The sequence below is a fragment of the Scyliorhinus canicula genome, chromosome 19 (genome assembly GCF_902713615.1).
Source record: "Scyliorhinus canicula chromosome 19, sScyCan1.1, whole genome shotgun sequence".
In the NCBI taxonomy this organism is placed as follows: Eukaryota; Metazoa; Chordata; class Chondrichthyes; order Carcharhiniformes; family Scyliorhinidae; genus Scyliorhinus; species Scyliorhinus canicula.
The window spans coordinates 57,463,364-57,483,777 of record NC_052164.1 but is presented as its reverse complement, the minus strand read 5'-3'; the positions used below and the strand labels follow the sequence as shown (position 1 = coordinate 57,483,777).

Sequence of the window (20,414 nt, the reverse complement as noted above, 5' to 3'; positions counted from 1 at the left end):
CCACTTCATTGGCCATTCTGCTAATGGAAATAAGTCCTTCCTATCCACTCTATTTCTTTATTCATTTACGGGATACAGGCATCTCTGGCTAGGTCAGCATTTCTTGTCCATCCTAATTGCCCTTCAGAAGGGCCGACCCCTCACAATTTTATACACCTCAATTAAATTTCCCCTTATCCTCCTCTAGTTCAAAGAAAGCAACCCCAGCTTTGCCAATCTTTTATCGCAGCTAAAAGTCTTAAACTTCACAATATCATCTTAAATCTCTACTGTACCTTCCCAGTGTGATCACACACTTCCTGTAATCCTGTGACCAGAACTGTACATCCTTGTGATGGAGGTTGCAGGTTTGGAAAGTGCTGTCGAAGGGGGCTTCATTAGTTGCTGCAGTGCTTCTTGTCGGGTTATGGTGTATTAGTAGGGGAGAAAGTTCATTTTTAAAGTAGTGAGTGGGATACCAACAATGTCCTGGATGGTATCAAGCTTGTGTGTTGTTGGAGCTGCACTGATCCAGTCAAGTGATGAATATTCCATCACATTAGATGGTGAACAGACTTTGGGGAGTCAAGAGGTGAGTTACTTGCTGCAGAGCCCCCAACCCATGATGTGTCTTAAAGTCACAACAAAAAAGAATCAGGAATATCACCATAGTCACCATTAACACGTACAGTCAGCCCCCCTCCTCCTCCTCCTCCTAACACCCCACCCCAATGTTCGATGTAATCCAATTCTCGAAAGTGCACAATGAATAACGCCCAGATAAATTCATAAGCACTTGCTCACTGTAAGCAAAATTAATTGAGCAGGTAACTGTAACTGATCCACCATGCAACCACTGAATTCCAGAGTAGAAAGTTGCAAGTGAACAGCATGCTCTCCTTGCTACTTAAGAAAGATGTATGTATAGCGAAGACAGCTTGGGCAATCCGGACAAAACGAGAACGAGGGAACATGGTTTCAAAAAGGGGTCTCCCGCATAACATGGAGATGAGGAGAAAAATGTTCTTTGAGTGTCGTTAATCTGTGAAATTGTCTTCCACAATAGAGCATCAGAGGCAGGCTCATTGAATACTTTTAAGATTATTGATTAACTCAAAGGTTATTGGGGGTAAATAGGAAAGTAGAAGATAAGCCACGACCAGATCAGGGGCGGGTTCTCCGACCCCCTGCCGGGCCGCCAGAGAATTGGCAGGGGGCGGTGTGAACCCCTCCGGCTGCTGGATTCTCCGGTGCGGTTTTTCGGCGGGGGCAGGAATTGCGCCGCGCCCATCGAGGGCCATTGGCAGCGGCAACCCCCGGCGATTCTCCACCCCGCGATGGGCCGAGTGGCCGCCCGTTTTCGGCAGGTCTCGCAGGCGTATATTAGACCAGGTCCGTACCGGCGGGACCTCGCTTGGGAGGCAGCCTGCGGAGTCCTCGGGGGAGGGGGGGGGGGGGGGGGGGGCAGGCACGGGGGGGATCTGGCCCCGGGGCCCCCACGGTGGCCTGGACTGCGATCGGGGCCCACCAATCCGCGGGCGGGCCTGTGCCATGGGGCATTCTTCCCCTCCGCGCCGGCTGGTGTAACAGATCGCCATGGCCAGCGTTGAGAAGAACCCCCCTGCGTATGCGCTGGGATGACGCCAGTCCACGCTGGCCAGCGGAGGCCTTTCAGGCGCCAACCCCGCCCACGCCAGCCTAGCCCCTGAAGGTGAGGAGGACTCCGCACCTTCCGGGCAGCCCGATGCCGGAGTGGTTTACACCACTCCTTGGCGCCGGTACTGCCCGCCCCGCCAGATGGCGGAGAATCCCGTCCCAGATCTTTCAAATGGTGGAGCACCGTTGAGGGTCCAAATGGCCTCCTCCTAATTCAGGTACAAATAAAGGACATACTTTGTAATCTAGTCACCCAGAGAAAAGTGTGCTGAAATTTGACAGCCCTCCGATTGAATCTGATTATCCTGGTTGTTTTCAGCTTCTGCACAATTTATCAAGTGTGTTGGATTTTTGTACATCAATTTGTTTTGTTGGCTTTATCCCAGCAAAATGTGACATGTTAAATGCGTTCTTTCTAGATGAGCTACTGCAGGAGCAACACTTTGGTGTGAATCAACTCGCTTCCAGTTCTGAAAGCCAAAATGCTTTTGATTCTGTAGAGGCGCCATTTGTTGATGGCAAACCATTTCGGCCTATTCAGGTTAAAACCATGCCGGCTATCACTGATGTACAAGGTATGTGATGTTTGGAACAAAGAATAGAAATTTAGATGTTGGTTATTCAGTGAAATTACTAAAAGATTAATTATTCAGATAAATTCTAAATGAAGAAATTTTTCCTTGCAAGGTGGAGACTTTTCAATATAAGGTCAAAATGTTTTACAGCTATCCCACCCCAGCTTCATAGTTTTGATCAGGATAATATGATGGTGGCATGGAAAAGGGAGATATAAATTTGGCTTGTTAGCATGTGCCCCTTTTCACACCCTTTCCCTGGGTGATTGTGCCAATGTTGCGATCAATTTTCAAATTCAATGTTTAGATTCAGTTTAAAATCAGATCAGGCTATTTCTTCCTAAATTCAAATATTGTACATAGCTAGATAAGAAACGTAAAAGGGTAAATGAGAGATTTTATGTTTCTGTAATATTTTTAGATGAAATCCCTGCTGTTTTCCTTCATGTATCTCTTAATCTTGGATAGAGCTTCTATTTCTCTCCAGCTAATGCATCACCCCATTCGTTATTATTGTGTTTCAGAATTACAGGAGTCGTTTCTAAACTGCAAATAGTGCAGTCTGACTGAAATTTTGTGGCCCTTAAAGTCTGCTAGTAAAGAGCAATGGCACCAGAGACCATTCAGAAAAACAATCTTCCAATCTTGGGCATTGGGTTCAATTTCCAAATTGGCTTCAGAGCTATAGCTTTTGCAGAAGAAAGCATATTTCATTAAAATGCAGGAAACTGCTGATAGGCTAACGCTCTTCCTGGGACACTGGCTGGTACTTTGTATGTTTGAACCTTGGTACAATTTGTCAGCATCAACAAGTTTTCCCAAGTGGGGTTGGTCTTTTAACTGCAGTAGTCCACATGTGTGTACAGGTATAAATTAATAAATGGGCTTAAATTTATCATCTTCCATACCCTTTGCAAATGGTAAATTGTCGAGTTGTATTGCCCATAACATCTGCTGATTCCTATTGTCATTTTTTAGTTATATATATAAAGGAAGATGTTTTTCAATTTCTGCAGATACCAACCCATTTTGAACGTGAGAATTGACATATTTTGTGATATAATGTGGCATGTTGTAAATCCAGGTCTTTGTTTTTTGTTGGAATTAAATTCTTGATGAGCTCCCACAGTCCAAATTGAAACGAGTTTGGGTGGTTTGATCCCAGCCTCTATTGTGGTAAAAATTGAAATGCCATACTGTGTTTAGAAAAAAATGTTGGTCTTAAACCAAGTGGTCAGATTTATATTTGATCCGTATCCCCAAATGCATCTCAGGTGCTTCTTGAGAATCAGAGAGGGCACTGAGGCATGAATGCTTCTCACTTCTGACTTTGCTAAATTTGTTCACTCCATGTTTGGAGGTTGTTGGTGCTTGTAGCTGCAGCACATTTCCATTTTCAGGCTCTGGATGTGAGTCTAAAGCAGCTAGGTCAGGTCAGATGTAATAACTAGTGTCTTTCCAGTCCATTTTAACAAATGTGCATCTCCGGATCTCAGAATATAGTGTGTTTCTCCAATAATTTGAGTTTTTCTTTTGATCTTTTAATAAGAACCAAAATTTGTTTGCTTCTTGAATTTAAGTAGAACGTGGACCAATTCAACCAGTGGTTCAGACCAACTGTCCCGATTCTTTTCTCTCCCAGTTGTTGCCCTTGAGCACGATGTTGTTATGAAGAGCTCGGCCCAGAATTCTGACACCTTAGTTTCAGCTCTGAGCAGGCAAAAAAAACCACAGTTTACACCAATAAAGCCAGGTATCACATCTGATACCTCCTGTGTTTGATGTAGGTGGAACTCTAATACACAAATATTTGGACTTGTTTCAAAGTGACACATGTTTACAAATGTTAAGAGAGAATTCAGTCTGTCCCATTCTTTATTTCTTGGTCTTTTCATTATTCGATTTCTCTTAACGTCTTCGCTGCCAGGCACAGTGCCGGACTCGTGGCCAGCAATTAAGAAAGGTTGGTTTAAAACTGTCCCAGGTGTCACTTCTCGCACTCATTCTTCCTCCGCAGCCTGATCCTCCATTTGCCTTGATTGCTATCCCCTCCTCCACCTTAATCAATTGCACATCATGTATTTGCTGTTGCTAAGATCAGTAATTTTGTTTCAGTCCTAGACTTCACTGACCTGCATGCCATCCTAGTTTATGCTGTTTTAGTTCTTGTTACTTGTCTGAACTGTATCTGGAATGTTTCTATTGTCCTGAACCTTGGAAAATTGTTAACTTCTCAATGAATGTGAAGAAATTGGCCACTGTTTTTAATTGATTTCCTAAGCCCAAAGACACCTGCTCCAATGTAAAACTTCTCATGTTTTTGCTTTTGGATTACAAGCCTGCATTCTCTTTAGGTGAGCTCAGTTGCTGACTGTTTCTAGGAGAATCACAGCATGAGCCCAAACATTTGGCTCAGGCAGCGAACAGCTGCTCCAAAGCTATAACAAATGCACTCTGTCCTAATTTTCCTATCCTTCATCCTGACCCCCAGATTTCACACTTCACTAATCCTTTTGGAATGTCGATGTCAATGTTGAATTGGTTAACACTCATTCATTTCTCGTAACTCTGTGACTTGAATGCGAAGTCAACGATTGAGGCGGAGGCAGCTCATAGATCTGATCCTCACCCTCTGGGCCCCAGGTTGCAATAATCACAACTATATGTGTATGTTTTCTCAAGGTTCTAATGTTGCGACCAGTACAATAGTTAATTAATTCTAAATTGTGGGTGGGACTTCTTTCTTTTCAAGTTGGTATAAGATGACATTCAAAGTGCTGGAATTTTGGAACCGGGTGGGATACGTGTGGCAGACTGATAGCCGAGTAGGAAAAATGTAGTTCTGCAAAACACGACAAAAGCAGGCAGCCAGGTTCAATAATGATACAAGAGTGCTAAGATTCTTCTCATTTAGCTCCAGGTAACCTTATATTGAGTGACCCGATGGGTTGGGTGCTCGTGGTTGGACTAGTGGTAGAAACCTCACCACTGCACCATTTTAATTGGTTGGGTTTCAGCACCGGTTTTGTTGCCCTAGGTTTTGGCCTCGGCAACTTGTCTCTGGACATCGGTAGCTACAATTTGTTTCCTTAGGAGACGGTGTGCTCCACATCAGACAGATAGCTGTGTAGATGTCTTACTATCTCAGAATCCATGGAATCCCTGCAGTTCAGAGGAAGCCATTTGACCCATGAAGTCTGCACCCACCCTCTGACAGAGCACTCTACCCAGGCCCACTTCCCCTGCCCTATTCCCGTATTCCCACCTAACCTGCACATTTTAGAAATGAAGCGGCAATTTTAGCATTACCAATCGACCTAACCTAGACTGTGGGAGGAAATCGGAACATCAGGAGGAAACCCACGCAGAGACCAGGAGAATGTGCAAACTCCCACTCCACACAGAAAGTCACCCAAGGGCTGGAATTGATCCCAGGTTCCAGGCACTAAGGCAGCAGTACCAACCTTTGGTAAATTCAATGGTGACAGACAGCAACTGAGGCGAGGGTTAAATCAGACTCCAATATCTCTAGCTTTCAATTTGAAATGTATTGCAGTCAATTTGAATATGTTTCGCAGCTTTGTTAGTCATTTTTGTGCTTCCAGTGCTTCCCAATCTTCCACACAATTAATGATGTTCATCATGCTGTGTACATATCATAAGAGTAATTGTATTGTGAATAGGTTCTGGGATGATTGATCCTGAAGGACTGATGCCTGAAGAGAATGCAATTGGCAGCGATGAGAACAATGTTAATGAGAATGTGGTATGGAACAACTTTGCTAAAATCTTCTCATCTGATGCAATCTGAGAGATCTTGGGTTTATTCATTTGTATGTTTTGATGGATTTAGTTCAAGTCAATATTTCTTGCACTATGATTCTGAGTGCCTTCAGTATTAACCTGGTTATTTTAAACAGACTAAATGCATCATTTGACTAAACACCTTTTGTGGACAACTTCTACTGTAAACTACAGAATAGAATTTTCTCTTCTACATTGAACACAACTGAAATCCTAGTTCAGCAATATAATTTACACTGTCCCTTAAGCAATCTCTTGATCTTCCCAGACCCAGCGCAATGTGGTTCTTGGCTCCCAAGGGTTTACTTCCATTACTTAGCTTTCCCAGACTGGTATCTTTATAGTGCATCGGTGTCTCTGCACATACGACCTTCGAGTAACACCTCCCCTGCCTGGCGCAAACCAGGCAAAGCTTCCAGCCGCACATCAAATCCTCATTAATTTGGCGAACCATCTCCCACCTTCATGACCTCTCATGCGCTCCCAGATTCTGGCAGACTAACTTGTCTGAGAGTTTGAGGGAAACTCTTTGACTTAGAATCATAGAATTTACAGTGCAGAAGGATGTCATTCGGCCCATTGAGTCTGCACCTGTCCCTGGAAAGAGCACCCCACTTAAGCCCACGCTTCCATCCCCCCATCCCGATCTAACCTTTTGAACACCCAGCGTTGCCAAACCGTCTAACCTGCACACCTATAGACGGTGGGAGGAAACCGGAGCACCAGGAGATGGCATTGTGGCACAGTGGTTAGCAATGCTACCTCATGGGCAGCACGAGGGCACAGTGGTTAGCATTGCTGCCTACGGCGCTGAGGACCAGGGTTCGAATCCCGGCTCTGGGTCACTGTCCGTGAGGAGTTTGCACATTCTCCCCGTGTCTGCGTGGGTTTCACCCCCACAACCCAAAAGATGTGCAGGGTAGGTGGATTGGCCATGCTAAATTGCACCTTAATTGGAAAAAATAATTGCGTACTCTAAATTTTAAAAAAAAGCAATACTAACTCACAACTCCAGGATCCCAGGTTCAAATCCGGCCCCAGGTGACAGTGTGGAGTTTGCATTTTCTTCCTGCCTGTGTGGGTTTCCTCCAGGTGCTCCAGTTTCCTCCCACAGTCCAAAGGTTAGGTGGATTAGTCATGCTAAATTGCCCTTAATGTCCAAAAAAAGTTAAGTGGGGTTACTGGGTTACAGGGATAGGGTGAAGATGTGGGCTTAGGTCGGGTGCTCATTCCAAGGGCCGGTGCAGACTCGATGGGCCGAATAGCCTCCTTCTGCACTGTAAATTCTATGAATCAAGCTGTAAGAGCTTTTAGAAGTAAAATAGGATGCGGTCGTGACTAAAGTAAATGTTGGTCCCTTAGAATGAGAGAGGGGGAAATTATCATGGAGAATTAGGAAAAGGCAGATAAATTATCAGATATTTTGCCCCGTGTTCATCGGCGAAGAGACAAATTGCTTCGCAGAAATAGTGGTTTACCTATCTGCTAAGAGTGAGGAACTTAATATTAATTTGAGCATAGTGGATAAATTGAACTAAAATCCAACAAGCCCCTAGGGCCTGATGGCCTACAACTCAGGGATCTAAAAGAGATAGGTCCAGAGACAGTGAATGCGCTGGTTATTATTTTCCAAAACTCCGTTGATTGATATATTGGAAGTAGGCAACTGTAACGTGTTCAAGAAAGAAGCGAGAGAGAAAAAAAAGATAAATGAAGCTAGTTAGTCTGACGTCAGTCATCTGGAAAATTCTGGAATATATTATTAAAGTAGTCTTACTGCATTTGGAAAATCATTGTAGAATTAGGCAAAGTTAACATGTCTTCCAAAAGGGAAATGGTATTTAATGATTTTTGAGGATGCAGCTAGTATGATAAAATATTTGCTTAGATTTGCTCATGGCATTCGATAAAGTGAAAACACAAAAGGTTGATGTGCAAGATAAGGGCTTTTGGAATTGGGGTTAATATATGAACATGGAGAGAGGATTGGTTCGCAGAATAGAAGCAGAGACCAGGGATGAGTGGGTCATTTTCAAGTTGGAAGTTGTGACTAGTGGAGTATCACAGGATCAGTGCTGGGCCTTCCGCTATTTACAATCTATATTCATGTTTCTAAATTTGTTGATAATACGAAGCTAGATGGGAATGTAAGCTATGAGCGGGGTGCAAAGAGATTTAGACAGATTAAGTGCATGCGCACCAAGGTGACAGATGGAGTATGTAATGAGGTCATTCACTTTGACGATAAGAATAGCAAATGGAAACACAGAATATTTTTTAAAAGATTGAAACTTGTAATTGTTGATAGTCACTAAGACTTTTTTTTAAATTTAGAGTATCCAATTCTTTTTTTCCAATTAAGGGGCAATTTAGCGTGGCCAATCCACCTAGCCTGCACACCTACACTGACAGTGACCCAGAGCCGGGATCAAACCTGGGACCTCGGCACCATGAGGCAGCAGGGCGAACCACTGTGCTGCTCATTTAGTCAGAGAGACTTGAGTGAACTTGTACAATGACTGCAAAGTCAGCATGCAAGTGCAGAAAGCAGCAGTTAGAAAGGCAATGGCTTTTGACATTTATTGCAAGGAGAAATTGGAGTACAAGAATATCGAAGTCTTGCTACGTTGTGCAGGACTTTGAAGTGATCACACCTGGGAACTTTGCACAGTTTTGGAGGTGTTACAGCGAAGTTTCACTTGATTAGTGTCCGAGATGAGAGGGATGCTCTTACGTGACTTGAAAGGGGAAACAGAAACTAATTTCCCTTTGTGGGGGTGTATAGAGCAAGAGGCTATCAGAAAGGTAAATGGAGTGTAGTTACAGATCAGCCATGATTTAATGAAAAACTGGGAAAACAGGCTCAATGGCCATTTCCTGTTTTTATTGTTCCTAATAACTTGACAACTCAGCAGGAGTAACTCTAATACAGTGGTTCTCAACCGGGGTCCACATGGACCCTGGGGGTCCATGTAACATTACTGGGGGTCCACACAAAAAAAATACCGAATTGGGGATCCACGGTGATATTTTAGTGGTCCATAGAGCAATTCTACTTCAGAACAATTGTTATTACTGAGAATCAAGTAGAAGAAAAAAATGTTTGTTTTCATGATGAATATTCACCTTTCTCTCTCTCTCTTTCTTTAACACAGTAATCACTAGAAACTGTGTATATTTGATATGAATTGGTTATTTTTAGAGTAATTTAATTCAATTTAGTCAGTAAAAAGTTTTTTTCATTACTTTTCATATTAGAATAAGTTTGGCAACGTACAAAAATACCGCTAATCCGTTTCCAACCCTCACGGTAAGGTAGATGGACTTTAGGATTAGTTTACTACGCATATAAGAAGCTTTTTTTTCTGTGGAATGGCTATGGGGGTCCACAAAAAAAAATTAAGAGGAAAAGGGGTCCATGGGTTAAAAAAGGTTGAGAACTCCTGCTCTAATAGCTGCTCTTTTCCTCCTTCCCAGGTAATTGACGAGAGCTTTGATGTGAAAGAAATGATTTTCAATGCAGAACGAGTCAGCGGAGGAGACAATGACATGGTATGGACAGCACTTGCTGGTGGGAAGTTCTGAGTGTGAGATCCAATTGTGATTATGGCATCTAGATTTCACTTTGGTTCTCAATAATTTTTCTCATCAAACCCAACTGGTGTATACTTGGGAATATCTTCTGCTTTAGAAAGTATTGATGCCACAAATAAAACAGTGTTTTTCCTTCTGCAAATCGTGTATGTAATTCGGTAGAAAAAGAATTGTAACATTGAAAAAGATCCTGGGGGAAAAGTACTGATTCTGTTTATCCAACTTTCCCTTTCTTGAGAATTTTAACTGGGTTTGCTCAAATTTATTTTTCCTCTGCATCTGGCTACATTTATTTTGACAATTGTTCAGTTGAGTTTGGGGTGACTGCTCCAAGATAGACTAAATGTTTGTGTTTCTCCAGGACAATGATGGGAATTTGCAAGACGGCTTCAGCTTAAGTAGCAGCGCTCTGATTGGGATGTTGGTGATTGCAGTTGCTGTTGCCACGGTGATTGTCATCAGCTTGGTGATGCTACGCAAGAGGCAATATGGCACCATCAGTCATGGTATTGTAGAGGTGAGCAGTGTAAAATTACCTATTTACCATACACTTTTAAAAATAAATTTAGAGTACCCAATTATTTTTTCCAATTAAGGGCAATTTATCATGGCCAATCCACCTCTCCTACACATATTTGGGTTGTGGGGTTGAAACCCACGCAGACACGGGGAGAATGTGCAAACTCCACACGGACAGTGACCCAGGGCCGGGATTCGAACCCTGGTCCTCAGTGCCGTAGGCTGCAATGCTAACCATGCTGACCTATCTATTTACAGTACTGTTAGAAATATGCTGTGGAAAGAAAGATTTTTCTCATCTTGCGTGATACCCTCATTTGTCCCTTCATTTCACTGCCACAACCAATGATAGACATGCAACCGTCAAATTTCAAGGCTCATAATGCCACAGACTGCATACAAGCTTGGGAAATGATGAGGATCGGAAGTGGAATGTGTTTACAAGTGTTTTTTTTCCTTCTAACTCTTTCAGAGTAAACTGGGAGAACCATCCGAGATTTGCGATTTAAATCGCTTCTGTTGAATGGTTATAGAAATCCTGAAGGTCATTCAGCCCATCGAGTCTGCAGCGACCCTTTGAAAGAGCACCCTACTGAGGCCCAATCCCCACTCTATTCCTGCAACTCCACCCTAGGGGGCAATTTATCATGGCCAATCCACCTAACCTGCACGTCTTTGGACTGTGGAAGGAAACCGGAGCACTCGGAGGATACCCACGCAGACATTGGGAGAACGTGCAGACTCCACACAGACAGTCACCCAGGGGCGGAATCGAACCCAAGTACCACTGTGAGATAGCAGTTCTAACCACCGTGCCGCCCAACGCAAGTGTCCAGAGGAAGTTAACACTTCTGGACAACAGTCGGGTAAACCCTACGTGCGAATGTCCTTGAGGGATTCCCCAGTGTATCATTGGGATTCCCAGTAAATGTGACTCTGGAGAACCAGGATATTATGGTCCAAGGAATCCGGGTTTGTAATCCTTGCAGAGACATTAGAGGGATCAAGTAGAGATGTCAAAAACTGAGTGTTTTTGATGAATACATGAGGAGGAAAATATTTCCCACTGTCAAGAGGGTGGATAACCAGAGTACACAGATTGAAGCTTATTGACAACAGAAGCAGAGGATTTTTTAAAGCAGCAAATTTCTGTAATGTGAAATTTCAAAGGGAATTGGATACATAATTGAAAAGAAGAAACTTGCAAGTCTTTGGGGTAAAAAAAGGCAATCGGAGTGGATTTGTTTCCTCACATAATTGATATTGGAATGGCCAAATGGCTTCCCTCTGCAAAGTATATTTTCACTTGACCACTGTTTTACTTATTCTCTGATCTGTTCCTTGAAATTACTGTTCTAATCGTGATGTTGCTATCTCCAGCTGAAAGGCACATTCTGTGATTAATTTACTCTGCTAGTTTCCTGGGCTTTTTTCTGACATTTTGTGCCCTTCACTGAGGACTATTTCTTTTTCAGAGTTCTTTGATAGCCTTACCACCCACACACTTGTACTGCTTTCCAATTTTCTTTCTACCTCAAGGTCATTTTCCCACACTATATCCATATCCCTTGATATCTTTGAATATCTCAGCAATCCATCCATTTCGAGCTTGAATATATTCAACGACTAAGGGCTGGATTCTCCAAAAATGGTGCTGTGTCGTTTCACGTCAGACTCTGCGGGGGGAAAAAAAAAATCAGAGCTATTCACCTACCTGCAGAGGGCTGACAGGACCCCGGAGTGCTTCTTGAAGCTTTCGCTGCGCGAACGGGCTCCCACACTTCGGGTTGCAAGTCCGCACATGCGCACAGTGGCAGCCTCCGGCGGGCGCATCTAACGCGATGGCGGATTCAGTCATTGGACCAACAAAGCAGGTCCCAACGATCTGCCCCGCGCCGCTCCATCTAATCCACCCAATCGCCGCCCCGACTCCCATAGTATGTTTCAATGAGATCACCTCTCATTCTTCAAAACATTATAGAATGCAGGCCCAGCCTCCTCAATCCTCCACAAAGGACGGCACTGCCATTCCAGTGTCCAGTTTGGTAAATCTTCATTGCACTTTGCACTTATGTCATAGAATCATGCAAATTAAAGTGCACATCCTTCCTTCAGTAAGGAGATCAAGACTCAGGTGCAGTCTTAACAAGGCTCTGTACAACTGCAGGAAGACTTCAGCAGGAGACAGCAACATCAAGATTAAGTATTCCTGACTTCCGGTGGCGGCTATGAAGGAGTAAGTCGCACATTTGGTGGCTCCCATTCGGGTCGGACTTTTGGACCTTTTCCCCCGGACGAACTGTAAAACTGAAGACCGATACAATTGTGTACTGATTTCCCACATCAGTGCATGGAGACAAGGCCTAGAAGTGCTCGTAAAGGAGGAAACAGAAAGACAGAGAAGGCTTGGGCTGAAGCTGCAGCGGGAGACAGCATAGCGGAGGACTAGACCTCGGGTTTGTCGACCCAGCGGTCAACAGAGCAGCTGATGCAAGTTATTCAGGAAGGCTTTGCTAAGCAGAAACGGGACTGCTTGGACCCGATAAAAGAGTCGATTGAGCGGCTGGAGCTTAGATTGGACACCCAAGATTGGGTGATCCAGAAGGTGGAGAAGGCGCTGGCTGAGCAGGAAGAACATCAAGCTGCGGTGGAGTTGGAGGTGGGGATGCTGAGAGACCAGCAGAAGAAGCTCCCGGAGAAGGTGGAGGACCTAGAGAATAGGTCCCGCCGTCAGAACTTGAGAATCGTTGGGCTCCCGGAGGGGTCCGAAGGAGCGGACGCTGGGGCATACATCGCAGATATGTTTGAGAAGCTGCTGGGGGGTGGGGCATTCTCCCGACCCTTGGAGGTGGACTGGGCTCACAGAGCACTCGCGAGGAAGCCGTGAACCATCAGGCCAGCCGTCCAAAATGGTGTACCAATCTGAGAGGAGCTCACCAGCATAAAGGACTCTGTGCAGCCTCGGTGGAGCGAAATGCCATGAGGCCCAAAAAAACGACAAACTGCCGTCGAATTGCGGGGTCTTTGTCCATGCAACAGCCGCTGAGAAAAAAAACAAAGAACAAAGAAAAATTTCAGCCCTCCAAGCCTGCGCCGATCCAGATCCTCCATCTAAAAGTTTTGCCTATTTTCAAAGGATCTGTATCCCTCTGTTCCCTGCCCATTCATGTATCTGTCTAGATACATATTAAATGATGCTATCATGCCTGCCTCTACCACCTCCGCCGGCAATGCGTTCCAGGCACCCACCACCCTCTGTAAAGAACTTTCCAGGCATATCTCCCTTAAACTTTTCCCCTTTCACCTTTTCCCCACTCTGGAGGACAAAAGATTCTTGCTATCCACCCTGTCTATACCTATCATGATTTTGTAGACCTCAGTGAGGTCCCCCCTCAACCTCCGTCTTTCTCATGAAAATAATCCTATTCTACTCAACCTCTCTTCATAGCTAGTGCCCTCCATTCCAGGCAACATCCTGGTGAACCTCCTCTGCACCTTCTCCAAAGCATCCTCATCCTTTTGGTAACGTGGCGACCAGAACTGTATGCAATATCCGAATGTGGCCGAACCAAAGTCTTATACGACTGTAACATGACCTGCCAACTCCTGTACTCAATACCTCTTCCGACGAAGGAAAGCATTCCGTATGCCTTCTTGACCACTCTATTGACCTGGGCAGCCACCTTCAGGGTACAATGGACCTGAACACCCAGATCTCTCTGTACATCAATTTTCCCCACGGCTTTTTCATTTACCGTATAGTTCGCTCTTGAATTGGATCTTCCAAAATGCATCACCTCGCATTTGCCTGGATTGAACTCCATCTGCCATTTCTCTGCCCAACTCTCCAATCTATCTATATTCTGCTAGATTCTCTGACAGTCCCCTTCACTATCTGCTACTCCACCAATCTTAGTGTCATCTGCAAACTTGCTAATCAGACCACCTATACCTTCAGATCATTTATGTATATCGCAAACAACAGGGGTCCCAGCACGGATCGCTGTGGAATACCACTGGTCACAGTTCTCCACTTTGAGAAACTCCCTTCCACTACTACTCTTTGTCTCCTGTTGCCCAGCCAGTTCTTTACCCATCTAGCTAGTACACCCTGGACCCCATGAGACTTCACTTTCTCCATCAGCCTACCATGGGGAACCTTATCAAATGGCTTACTGAAGTCCATATATATGACATCTACAGCCCTTTCCTCATCAATCAACTTTGTCACTTCCTCAAAGAATTCTATTAAGTTGGTAAGACATGACCTTCCCTGCACAAAACCATGTTGCCTCTCACTGATAAGCCCATTTTCTTCCAAATGGGAATAGATCCTATCCCTCAGTATCTTCTCCAGCAGCTTCCCTACCACTGACGTCACCAATCTATAATTACCTGGATTCTCCCTGCTACCCTTCTTAAACAAGGGGACAACATCAGCAATTCTTCAGTCCTCCGGTACCTCACCCATGTTCAAGGATGCTGCAAAGATATCTGTTAAGGCCCCAGCTATTTCCTCTCTCACAGTAACCAATCTGGGTCCCATCCGGACCTGGGGACTTGTCCACCTATGCCTTTTAGAATACCCAACACATCCTCCCTCCTTATGCCGACTTGACCTAGAGTAATCAAACATCTATCCCTAACCTCCATATCCGTCATGTCCCTCTCCTCGGTGAATACCGATGCAAAGTACTAGTTAAGAATCTCACCCATTTTCTCTGACTCCACGCATAACTTTCCTCCTTCGTCCTTGAGTGGGCCAACCCTTTCTCTAGTTACCCTCTTGCTCCTTGTATATGAATAAAAGGCTTTGGGATTTTCCTTAACCCTGTTTGCTAAAGATATTTCATGACCCCTTTTAGCCCTCTTGATTCCTAGTTTCAGATTGGTCCTACATTCCCAATATTCTTCCAAAGCTTCGTGTCTTCAGTCGCCTTTTTCCTCTTAGCTAGTCTCACAATTTCACCTGTCATCCATGGTTCCCTAATCTTGCCACTTCTATCCTTCATTTTCACAGGGACATCTCTGTCCTGCACTCTAATTAACCTCTCTTTAAAAGCCTCGCACATACCAAATGTGGATTTACCTTCAAACAGCTGCTCCCAATCCACATTCCCCAGCTCCTGCTGAATTTTGGTATAGTTGGCCTTCCCCCAATTTAGCACTCTTCCTTTAGGACCACTCTCGTCTTTGTCCATGAGTATTCTAAAATTTACGGAATTGTGATCACTATTCCCGAAGTAATCCCCGATTGAAACTTCAACCACCTGGCCGGGCTCATTCCCCAACACCAGGTCCAGTATGGCCCCTTCCTGAGTTGGACTATTTACATGCTGCTCCAGAAAACCCTCCTGGATGCTCATGACAAATTCTGCTCCATCTAGACCTCTGACACTAAGTGTATCCCAGTCAATGTTAGGAAAATTAAAATTTCCTATCACCACCACCCTGTTGCTCCTACATCTTTCCATAATCTGTTCACATATTTGTGCCTCTATCTCACGCACGCTGTTGGGAGGTCTAGAGTACAGCCCCAACATTGTTACCGCACCCTTCCTATTTCTGAGCTCTGCCCATATCGCCTCACTGCTCGAGTCCTCCATAGTGCCTTCCTTCAGCACAGCTGTGATATCCTCTCTGACCCGTAATGCAACTCCTCCAAACCTTTTACCTCCCTCTATCCCTCCTAAAGCATCGATATCCTGGGATATTTAGTTGCCAATCATGCCCTTCCCTCAACCATTTCTCAGTAATAGCAATAACATGTATGATGTCCCAGGTACTAATCCAAGCCCTAAATTCATCTGCCTTACCTACTACACTTCTTGCATTAAAACAAATGCACCTCAGACCACCAGTCCCTTTGCGTTCATCATCTGCTCCCTGCCTGCACTTCCCATTAGTCACGCTGACTTCATAATCTAGTTCCTTACAGGCTTTAGTTACTACCTCCTTACTGTCCACTAACCACCTCATTTGATTCCCATCCCCCTGCCACATTAGTTTAAACGCTCCCCAGCATCGTTAGCAAAAGCACTCCCAAAAACCTTGGTTCCAGTCCGGTCCAGGTGTAGACCGTCCAATTTGTAATCGTCCCACCTCCCCCAGAACCGGTCCCAATGTCCCAAAAATCTGAACCCCTCCCTCCTGCACCATTTCTGAAGCCACGCATTCATCCTGCCTATTCTTTCATTTCTACTCTGACTACCACGTGGCACTGGTCGCAATCCTGCCTTCCCCTGGTGAGCCATCTCCCCCAACAGTATCCAAAACAATATACCTGTTTTGGAGGGAGATGACCGCAGGGGGCACCTGCATTTCCTTCTTGCTTTTTCTCTGCCTTTTGGTCACCTATTCCCTTTCTCCCTCAGCAATCCTAATCTACCAGTCTGTCATGAGGGACCTTGTCAAAGGCCTTACTGAAGTCCATATAGACAACACCCACTGCCCTACCTGCATCAATCATCTTTGTGACCTCTTCGAAAAACTCTATCAAGTTAGTGAGACTGGACCTCCCCTTCACAAAACCATGCTGCCTCTCACTAATACGTCCATTTGCTTCCAAATGGGAGTAGATCCTGTCTCGAAGAATTCTCTCCAGTAATTTCCCTACCACTGACGTAAGGCCTGTAGTTTTTGTCCAGGTTTAGTTTGTAGTCTGAGAAGGCTCTGAACTCTCTGGTTTATTTCATGCTGTTTTGCGGGTCCGAGATGTAGAGGAGACCCCTGAAAACTTGGAAACAGATGAGGCAATATTTTGGTCTGACCGAACTGTCCATCATAGCCCCCATCTGCGGCAATTATAGGTTTGCACCAGCCATGCTCAATGCCATCGCCAAGAGGAGGGAGGACACTGATGGATAGGGACTTTTACATGGTTGATAGACTAGCGACCTTGGGGGAACTGACGGAGAGGCTGGAACTATCAAACGGGAACAAACTCCAGCATCTGCAGTCAAAAACATTGGTTCGCACTGCTGCCTCATGACGAGGACCTGGGTTCAAACCTGGCCCCAGATCACTTCCGTATGGAGTTTGCACATTCTCCCCATGTCTACCTGGATCTCACTCCCACAACTCAAAGATGTGCAGAGAGGTGGATTGGCCACACTAAATTGCCCCTTAATTGTTAAAAAACTAAAATAAAAAAAAAGCTTTCTCTGCAAGGAGCCAGCTACATATCCATGAACCCCGAGAAGCACAATGCTAGAAGAGTTACAGCACGCGGACAGTCTGGGGAGGGGAAACTGCAGTGACCTGTATGGATGACTCTTAGAAGGACGTGCACCCCACTGGGTGAAACTTTGGAAAAATAGGAGGAAGAGCTAGGGACGGAAATAGGGTGGGGACTCTGGGGCAAAGCAGTGTGCAGGGCCAACTCCACCTCCTCATTCGCAAGGCCTTGTGCTTTATACAGCTGAAAATAGTGCACTGAATACACCTGACAAGACCCAAATGAGCAGGTTCTTCCTGGAGGTGGAGGACAAATGTGAATGGTGCCAGGGAGTCCCAGCCAACCAAGCACACACATTCTGGGCGTGCCCCAGACTTGTCGGGTTCTGGAGGCAATGTCCAAGATTGTGGTGTGATGGTGGAGCTATGCCCAAGAGTGGCAATCTTTGGGCTATCAGACCAGCCTGAACTATTCATGGAGGTCGACACCCTTGCCTTTGCTTCTCTAATTGCCCACCAGACAATCCTGCTCGATGGCGATCAGCAGTACCACCCACAGCTACAGACTGGCTGGCCAGACCTAACAGAATTGCTCCACTTGGAGAAGATCAAGTGAATGAAAATGAAAATTGCTTACTGTCACGAGTAGGCTTCAAAGAAGTTACTGTGAAAAGCCCCTAGTCGCCACATTCCGGCGCCTGTTCGGGGAGGCTGGTACGGGGATTGAACCGTGCTGCTGGCCTGCCTTGGTCTGCTTTAAAAGCCAGCGATTTAGCCCAGTGTGCTAAATCAGTTCACAATCCGAGGGTCATAGAAGAGCTTCCACCAATATGTTCCAACAGCCAATGGAGTGGGGATGCACAGGAGCCAACATGACCACAAGGAACAAACAGGAAAGTGGGGGGTGGGGGGGGGTACTACTAGTGGGAAAAAAGGAGTGGGAGGCCTGGATGCCTAGAACAAGACCACAAGAAAAGGAAACCCCAAGGGAACGTTAGAACATAGAGCATTACAGCGCAGTACGGGCCCTTGAGCCCTCGATGTTGCGCCGACCTGTGAAACCATCTGAAGCCTATCTGACCTACACTATTCTATTTTCATCCATATGTCTATCCAGTGACCACTTAAATGCCCTTAAATTTGGCGAGTCTACTATTGTTGCAGGCAGGGCGTTCCACACCCCTACTACTCTCTGAGTAAAGAAACTGCCTCTGACATCTGTCCTATATCTACTACCCCTCAATTTAAAGCTATGTCCCCTCGTTGAAAACAGGGCAGGAAGGGGGAGGCCCAACTACAAAAGGGTGGAGGGGGAGGGCACCGCCTGAGGAATTGAACAAACGAATGTGATATAAAATGGGATAATTAGTTAGAATAATGTCGAGGATAGACCCACTTGTAAATAGTATAGAACTACCCATTATACGGTGAAGGGCCCAGAAAATGGCCCTGAAACAATGAATGAAGGGGACGGTGTCCCAAGATGGGGGGGGGGAGTAATTGTAATTGGCACAGTTATCCTTCCTGTTTGTAATAATCTTTATTGTCACAAGTAGGCTTACATTAACACTGCAATGAAGTTACTGTGAAAAGCCCCTAGTCGGCACATTGCGACGCCTGTTTTGGTACATAGAGGGAGAATTCAGAATGTCCAAATTACCTAACAGCACGTCTTTTGGGACTTGTGGGAGGAAACCGGAGCACCCAGAGGAAACCCATGCAGACACAGGGAAAATGTGCAGACTCCGCACTGACAGTGACCCAAGCCAGGAATCGAACCTGGGACCCTGGCGCTGTGAAGCAACAGTGCCATCAACTGTGCTACCGTGCCTCCTGAATAGTGTATGATCTGTAAGAACTTCAACAAATATATATATTTTTCAAACTAACAATACTTGGGTAGGTTGGCTTGGAATCCTGACTAGTCTATGTTCATCTGGCACCAGTTACTTAATTAGGGTACAAACTTACAAAGGCACCAAAATTGGTGCCAGTACGTGAGAATTTTTTGTTGGTTCTCCTATAATTTCAGTGTCAACACTTGGGGTTTTTTTTCCAGAATTGAGTGTGATTTGGATTGTATACAATGCAATTTTTTGGTTTTACAGGTTGATCCCATGTTGACCCCAGAGGAACGCCACCTGAACAAGATGCAAAACCATGGGTATGAAAACCCAACCTACAAGTACCTGGAGCAGATGCAGATCTAACACCAGATGCTAAATCGGGCCAAACACGGCACATTCAGCCAATCTTCCAACTACTGATCTATAACATTAGAGGTCTCCATTTCACATACACAATTCAGAGTGTAAAACACTTATTACTGTAGATTGTAAGATTCCCATTCTTTTAAATGGGCTTGAAATGTAATACACAATATATATGATGTATAATCGTAAGAAAATCTATCTGATGAGAACTATGATATAGTTGTTTCCTTTTTAAAATTATTTTAAATCAGTTTTATTTGTGTGTCACAAAGATCTATAAATAGAGGCTGTAGATTTCTACCTAATGGAGCACCGTATATGATGGGGATTTGTACTGATTTATCTCATGGAACCTGCAGGATTTTTTGCTGTAAACTACATTTAAATGGTTAACACTGTGATTGGCAGCTGAAACCGGGATTTGATTATTCAATTTTGCATTGTGCGTCTGTTTGATGATAAATTCATGTCGCATTTACTGAGGTTCTGGAAACCTGTGGCTCGTTTCCCCTGCACATTTCCTATTTGTTCTGTCAATCTATGCACATTTATCAGTTGTATTACTGTGGTAGCTTTAAATTGCAGGGCTACTGAGTGCAAACTCATCAATAAACACTACTTCCAGGACTCTTGTTTCCCCCTTTAACGTTGGATCTCTCACATCGGATCTTGTCTGGCTCTTGCTGCAGTTCTTGGGGGGGGGGGGGGGGGGGGGGGGTCAGACCCATTTGATTGGATTATTTGATTGGATGGGTAATCATGGAGAGGGGACCTGGACTGGGGGACTGGGCTGCACAGGATTTGTATGCTGGATGAGAGTTCACAGCTCTGATATGTTGCCAAAGTGTGTTTAGTCATATTGTGATTTCAAGAAATTTAATTGCAGGAGGGATTATGC

At 44.9% G+C, this 20,414-nt stretch overlaps 1 protein-coding gene across 3 annotated transcripts in view; it reads left to right on the top strand.

The window, feature by feature from the left end:
- The window catches only part of aplp2 (amyloid beta (A4) precursor-like protein 2), a 133,928-nt gene extending 113,785 nt beyond the window's left edge, over nt 1-20,143 (top strand). For 2 of the 3 annotated variants that reach the window (XM_038778412.1, XM_038778410.1), the window contains 6 exons: nt 2,055-2,210; nt 4,138-4,173; nt 5,894-5,976; nt 9,492-9,566; nt 9,970-10,125; nt 19,412-20,143. In XM_038778412.1, coding sequence (XP_038634340.1) covers nt 2,055-2,210; nt 4,138-4,173; nt 5,894-5,976; nt 9,492-9,566; nt 9,970-10,125; nt 19,412-19,513 — 608 coding nt within the window. In that variant the 3' untranslated portion in view covers nt 19,514-20,143. The remainder of the gene's footprint in view (nt 1-2,054; nt 2,211-4,137; nt 4,174-5,893; nt 5,977-9,491; nt 9,567-9,969; nt 10,126-19,411) is intronic. The other variant, XM_038778411.1, reaches the window with a different exon arrangement.
- Nucleotides 20,144-20,414: the final 271 nt, after the last annotated feature.